The sequence below is a fragment of the Triticum dicoccoides genome, chromosome 5B, assembly GCF_002162155.2.
Source record: "Triticum dicoccoides isolate Atlit2015 ecotype Zavitan chromosome 5B, WEW_v2.0, whole genome shotgun sequence".
Classification (NCBI taxonomy): domain Eukaryota; kingdom Viridiplantae; phylum Streptophyta; class Magnoliopsida; order Poales; family Poaceae; genus Triticum; species Triticum dicoccoides.
This window is the reverse complement of record NC_041389.1, coordinates 669238128-669245417: the sequence shown is the minus strand read 5'-3', so window position 1 is coordinate 669245417 and position 7290 is coordinate 669238128. Positions and strand designations below refer to the sequence as shown.

Below are 7290 nucleotides of genomic sequence, written 5' to 3'. Positions count from 1 at the left end.
ACACATTTATGAATATCTTTTCATTCTCACTAAAACATTGTTTCAAAATACCCTCACCATTGTTCACTTTTATAACTCCTTATTGCTGGTGATAATAAATACAAATTTGATCGCATGCCATCTATGTCGTGAAGGGTTGACTTCCCACTTATGTAAGTAAAGTCTTGTGCACATTGCACAAAAATAAGGGACTTTTTCTCGCTCAAAAGTATGGCTAGGCATGATTCTCGCTTGTGGAGAATTGACCCCAATGCAAAAGCGAGAGGATTTTGATCATTTTTCTTAATCCTTGATCATGTAAGGCGACTCTACTGCCAAGTCAATCTTGCTTGTGGAGGGTTGACTTCCCACGAACACGAGGAAAGTCTTGTGCATATTGGACAAAAAATTTCCTAGGTCAAATGGTAATCCTGAAGAATTGACTCCCCAAAAGTAACGGATTTTTTCTAACTCTGCTCAAACATATGGCTAGGCATGATACTTATACCAAACTTTTATATTTCTTTACAATACATTTTCTTATTAATTTATTACCTCCATCTGGGTTTATTGGGCCCCCTCTTTTTTTGGCTAAAGTTTGACGTAACTAATAAAATTTAAAATATATGTCACATAATTATACTAGGGGAAAAATCTTTCAAATACGAATCCAACAATATATTTTTTATCATATAATTTATATTTTGTTAATATTATATATGGTCAAAGTTTGATCCAAAATACAAGTGGGCCCAATAAACATTGACGGAGGTACTAGTATGTTAACTTATATATTTTAAATATTTTATTGACTCAGTTAGCATCACATAGCAATGCTGATAATTATTGATGATGTTGTTGTCCTTATATTGTACTTAATATATGTCATCAAAATATGTTTGCGCCATGTTAAATTTGATGTTCAAGGCATCGTTCCATTTGAGGAATTTTGTGATCAAATGCGACAATTTGTAAAAGAATAAAATCTCATCAATGTGATATCTTTTTTCATAATGTATAGATATTCGTGCGTGTGTGTGTGTGTGTGTGTGGGTGTGCGTTTGGTGTGTATATATACATACATATATAAACAGTGGTTTCTAGTGTATGATTACATATAAACAAATAGAAATTCTAGAGTACATAAGGTTATGAGCTAGCATACAATCACTTGCATGTTGATTTTTACTGGGTTTTTTTTTATTTTGCTTCAAATGTGTGACATTTTCCGATCATCCGGTGTATTCAATTATCAATCCACTCATATCATTTGTGTTCTTTGTGCTAGATAATGATATAAAATCGATTATAATAATCATTAATGAACATCAAATCAGTTATTTGATATGCTTGTTGTAACGTGTGAGGTACAACTAGTATACATAAGTGCTCGTAGCATTTCTCAAATAAAATTCATCATAATAAATTAAATATGAGAGTTAAACCTGTGGCACATAAAGCATAAGAATCTCACTAAGATGCATGTAGAGCAACCATTAGTGTAGCAACCATCACACTAAGTTCCTTAATAGTAATAGTAATAGTAATAGTAATAGTATTACCCTAAAAAATAGTAATAGTAAGAATCATTTATGTAATTTACATGGGCGGTATTATGTTGAAATACTTTAACAGCTGAATCTTGATAAGGGATCCCATGTATGAAGATATAGGGGATACCTACTTGTGGCGAGAGTGAGACGGGTAGATAGTGTCAGGCAGATCGAGGAATACTCCGGATCTCCTCTAGTCAATTTGTGTGCAGTGGCTATAAAAGTTACAAACATGTTCCTCTTGCTATGTTCTTCTTTGTTTTGTCGTGTCTTTAGCTTTCAATTCAAGGAATGTTCGGTTTGCGAGATTCTAAAAACGTAGTAACAGAAGAAAAAAAGCATAGGCATATTATATCAAGTGCATGTGCAAAACAGAGGGTTGACGAATTTTGTAAACTTCGGTGTTTAGTTCGCAGAAATATTAAAAATATAGAAATCCTAAATAGGCATGGGAAAAATCAAAGTTAAACCATATGAAAAAATTGAATGTTATTATACACTAAGAATATCAGTCTCGTTCTTCGTGCATGGGAATCTAAAAATGTTATTATACACTAAAAATTGAATGTTATTCCCTTTTTTCCATTTTGATGACAAGTATTTCCGGACGGAGGGAGTACAGTACAAGCCATGAAAAGATTTGACACGAACATAAAGCCATGAAACTGAATTTGCGCAAAGAAATCCGATTTTGTGGGCATTTTTAGTTTCATTATTGGCTCAGTTTCGAGAGTACTGTTTTCTTCTCTCTTATCATGGACAATTATTCATCGGTGATCTTCCTCCTCGCAACACGCAAAGATTTGTAGGAACAATCTAGCAAGAGAACCATTACAGTGTACCAGCAGATCAACCAGCCGTTATTGCACAATCATACAGCAGGCAACAATAAGGTCTAGCACTGGGCTGGGCACAACACATCTCAGAAGCAAGGTTTGATCATGAGCCAGCAACAGAGGGGAAGGAAGGAATACAGTGCACCTAATAATAATCCAGCCATCACCATCAGGCGATGCATCCTCTGCTCCGGAGGCTCTCCACGGCGTCCCTTATGATCTTCTCCAACGGAGTGAACTGCAGGCCCAGCGCCTTCAGCTTCTTCGGCACCGCTTCCGCTCTCACCAGCCCCGGCTGCGTGTCCTCGGGGAATCTGCCGACCAAACCGATCAAACACGAAGAGATTAACAGTCCATTTATGTTGCTGCTTGCTATGAAATTATTGTACTCCAAACATGTGAAGTATGTGTTCAGTGTGTGTTGCTTACTTTGGGACCTTGTAGTCAGGGTAGAGCTCGGCGACTTTCGACGCGAAATCGCTCCAGTGACAGATGGGCTCCACGCAGAGGTGCCTCCCGGACGCCGACGGGTTCTCGAACAGCGTGATATGGGCTAATGCGACGTCTTCCACGTGGACTGGCCCAATGAAGAAATCCTTATACTCCTCAGTGCAGCCTGTGTGTGCAGAGAGATGTGTTTAGGAGGTGTTTCCTTATCATAGCAATCACACACATAACCGGACAAGAAAAGTCTTGTGCATAGCAAGTGCAAGTAATTTACGTTGCCAGGTTATGAATGCCAATGCAGGATGATTTTCAAATTATGGTTTTTATGCCAAAGCAGAGGAATTGTTGTGTAAAGTATGGAGCAGAAAAGGGTTCAGATATGACAAACCTTGCAGTTACTCTCTAGTAGTACTAACCACTGCAGAATATGAAGTAGTACAGCGTAAGTAGCATCATTTCGGCCAGTTCTCGTAAAGTACAAGTACAAATTCGATCATCCATTTGCTGATGCTTAAGGTTGTGAATTTAGATGTTATATGAAGGTTTCATCAGGAAAAGAATGTGTTCAGTTCGTACAAGTTCATGAATTGCCCCTGCTTCAGTCTGTTACTCATGATATTATTGCTAACCTATCAGCAAACATTCTAGAGGTACTAAGCAATGATTAAAGAGTAGTACTATATAAATTTCTTTATCTGGCAAATTATGAAAAAGATCTTAAACTATGAACAGAGAATTATCAAGACTGCATGATCGTAATAGCGTACCTTCAAGTAAGCGAAGAAACATGGCCATGCTAGCATTGATCCTTGGCGGAATCATCGGGCCCAAAACAGTCCCTGGATTGACAACAACTACATCCAGTCCATTCTCCTCTGCAAACTTCCATGCTGCCTTCTCAGCCAGTGTCTTTGAAGCAGGGTACCAGACCTGTCCAAGAAAAGATAGAACCTGAGATAACCGCGTTTCATCTTAACAATTTTACAAGATGCCCTCTATGTGCAAAATTTCTGTCCATTGATTCAATAGAATCAAATCAGATTGGGGGGGAAGTTGGATCATTCTGTCATCTGCACAACTGAGCCATATGTGATTTCATCCTTTTCTAAAAAAATACAGTATGTGATTTCATATTTTCATTTCATCAAACAAACTATGCACTTCTGCAGTAACAAACTGTACTGCACTGCAGGTTGCAGATAGCATTTCCATGCACTGCAGGTTGTTTTTGGCATGGTTAGTAACTGCACTTTTGTAAGGTGGTCGTATCATCTCACCCCGTTCTTCTCGCAGTAGTCGATGTCGGTCCAGCAGCGCTCGTCGAGGACCTCCCCGGCGGGCCACCCGGGGCTGGGCACAACGGCGGAGACGGACGAGGTCACCACCACCCGGCGCACGCCCCCGGCCTCCGTGGCGGCGCGTAGCACGTTGAGCGTCCCCTCCACGGCCGGCACCACCAGCTCCTTCTGCGGCCACAAAACGCCACCCCGTACTGAGAGGGCTGAACTCTGAAGCAACAACGGCGGGACGGTCACGGGGAGCACGCGGGGCAGCACAGCGGTACCTGCGGGTCGAGGACGCGGTCGACGGTGCAGGGCGAGGCGAGGTGGAAGACGCCGGAGCAGCCGCGCGCGGCGGCGAGCATGGCGGCGCCGTCGAGGAGGTCGCACGGGAAGAAGCGGACGCGGGCCTCGTCGCCCCCGGCGAGCGCCAGGAGGTGCTCCGTCTCGGCCTTGTCATCTGCGGCACGCCAGCGACAAAATCAAACGGTGGCCTCCGCCGCATCGCAGGTCCGTCTCTGGTCAACGTAATGGCGGTGCAGGGTGGGACGGAGGGTGGCACTGACCGGGGTTGAGGACGGCGGCGTGGACGTCGTAGCCGCGGGCGAGGAGGAGGCGCACGGTCCAGGAGCCGATGAAGCCGCTGGCGCCGGTGACCAGCACCGTCTCCCCCCTGGCCTCCCCCACTCCTGTCGCCATCTCTCTCGCTCCCGGTGTGTGTGTGGCGTGGTGTGTTCCTTGCCAACTGGGGACTGAGTAACTGACCACCCCACGTGGGTGAGGACTGAGGACTGAGGAGGAGACGATGAAGTGCCCGAGTGCACGGCTATCGAGTGGTGTGGGAGGTGGCTACCAGTTTTTTTTTTCTTAGGATAGAACCTAAAGATTTTATTGATTCGCTTGGTGCCAGTTCCAAACTGACAAGATAGCTACTGTTTTGGATCTTGTGCAAAAATCAAATTGGTGCTCCCAAGTGGGGTAAGGCTGTCTGCTTGATTCAAACGTCTTTCATTCCATTTTCAGAGTCTCTTTGCTTCAGACGAATATCATACCACTTCCAGAGTCTCTTGGTTCACAGGTTATTTAAAAAAAACAGAGTTAATCCACTAATTTAGCTGAAGAGAATTGCGCAGTTAATCAGCGAAAAACCAAGGAAAACTGACACAATCCGCTGAGCGGCACACACTGAATACCCCAAACACACCTGATTAACAAAGAGTGCCTCGTCAATATTAAAGCAACATTATTCCCTTGAATCCTATAGAATAGAAAACTAAAATAAAATTAGATTAAAAATATGTTTGATAACACCGGAAAGCAAAAAAATTGTAGGAAGATGTTCGAGTGGGTGAAACTTTCTTTCAAAATAGTGCAAAGCAATCCTTGTAAAATTATAATCCTATGAGTCAGATGATTTATGAGGAGAGATTCATAAGGATTCAAATCCTCCAATAAAATCCAGTTAAATTCGTTTGAAATTAAAGTGCCCTAGGCACTGGGGGGTTACTGGGTTGAATCCTATATAAAAATTGCTAAGAATTATTACCTCCGTATCAAAATGTAAAACGTTTTTGTAGGCTAATTTTTATGTGGAGGTACTACTTTGAAAGAATCCTTTATTTTCCTAATGCAATCAAACTAACAAAAATCTTAGAGATTTGAATAGACATGATACCGTGCTTTCGAATTTGGGTCGGCCATTTTTGTTTGGAAGGATGGCTACCAACGACGTGTAACGCCCCGACCACAGCGACATGTCCTGGCTGTTATGCCTGGTAGGGTCTAGACTGGACCGACACTAGTCTTTCCTGCACACTTGGTCATCACTCATGCACATCCGGGGTTAACTTTTCAGTCGGCCACCCATTCTCAAATCGGTCCAAGCTCCAAGCCAAGCACGCCTAATTTTGAGGTTCCTTTCGGATGGGCTCCTGGATAAGAAAAAAAATTGTTGATATGAGTAGTCTATCATCTATCATTCATATTAAAGCAGGCTCTCACATACACCCCATTCAAAGGAACTAGCGTCCCCGTCGGCCCATAGCAATGTTCCCTCTTGGGCCCTGTAGTGATATTTGTTTTTACATCCATCCTTGTAATCTTTAACAAATCCTCTCCTGAAAATGCTGAAAATAGTAACTCCAGCCTGCCCGCGAGGGCTAGTAGCCCTGAATACTAATAGATCTTTAATATCAACATGGTGCCCAATATAAATATTTGCTCTATAACATCAGCATGGGTACTTAGACTCAAGAAAAGGTATGATTTTGCCTACATTGCCAGTTTCTAGAATTTGTGCAACATGTGTCTACCACTTGCTATCTTAAGTTCTATTAGTCAAATTTGCATTCTTAAGAATCATAGAAGCGGCAACAAGTAATGAATGTGAAAGTGGTTTGCATTTTTGCACACCATCTTCTTCTGAGCCTTTCCACGCAAGGTTGTCAGCTTGGTCTAACGATAATAGTGTGGTTGGCTTCCTGGACCGAGTTGAACTTTGGGGTGCAAGTTGTATCTCTGGGTATAATAATTTATCCTATATATGGTTGGATTCCATGTTCTATTGATATAGACCAAAATTGATTTAAAAATTAAATGATATCATTAGCCTACCATTGTCAATGTTTACAATTTAAGGAGTGCGTATCTATTAATGTCGTTAAGCTCTTCATCGTCAAAACATTTATTCTGTGGCGCATTTTTTTTCTACACATGAACTCTTCAGTTTGGCGATTCTATCAGGACCATACATAGCAGAGCCAAATCAACCAATGTTCCTACTTTTAGATTGGTAGGACTATTAGCATTTATTTCAATAAAAAGCAGAAACCGCCCCGTCCAAAACTGATAGAAAGGAGAAACCGTCCTCTGTGTGTGTGTGTGTGTGTGTGTGTGTGTGTGTGTGTGTGTGAAAGAGAGAGAGAGGGAGCGAGGGAGCGAGAGAGAGAGAGAGAGAGATGACCACACCGAATTCGGAGCCACTTACTGCGACCACCACCCCATGCTCATTCCGTCCTTGCCGTTCTCCTTCAAGACCAGCCCCCGTCCCTCTTTTGGTTGATGAGTGCTAGGTGGGCGATCCCACTACCAGTGGATCTCGTCATCCCCTTGTGCCACGGGTGAGGTGTTGCTGCATCGCCCACTGGGTGAGGTCCTTCTCCTGCTCCGTGAGATTCTTCCCATGATGGGCGGCCT

The 7290-nt window shown here is 42.5% G+C and overlaps 1 protein-coding gene across 1 annotated transcript; it reads right to left on the bottom strand.

The window, feature by feature from the left end:
- Positions 1–2275: 2275 nt before the first annotated feature.
- Positions 2276–4893, bottom strand: LOC119312486 (phenylacetaldehyde reductase-like). Its single transcript, XM_037588220.1, has 6 exons — positions 4662–4893; positions 4380–4555; positions 4093–4281; positions 3583–3745; positions 2798–2984; positions 2276–2682 (listed from the first exon to the last, which is right to left on the bottom strand). The coding sequence occupies exons 1-6, from the start codon at positions 4792–4794 to the stop codon at positions 2538–2540; spliced, it is 993 nt and encodes a 330-aa protein (XP_037444117.1). The 5' UTR covers positions 4795–4893; the 3' UTR covers positions 2276–2537.
- Between the last annotated feature and the right edge of the window lie 2397 nt (positions 4894–7290).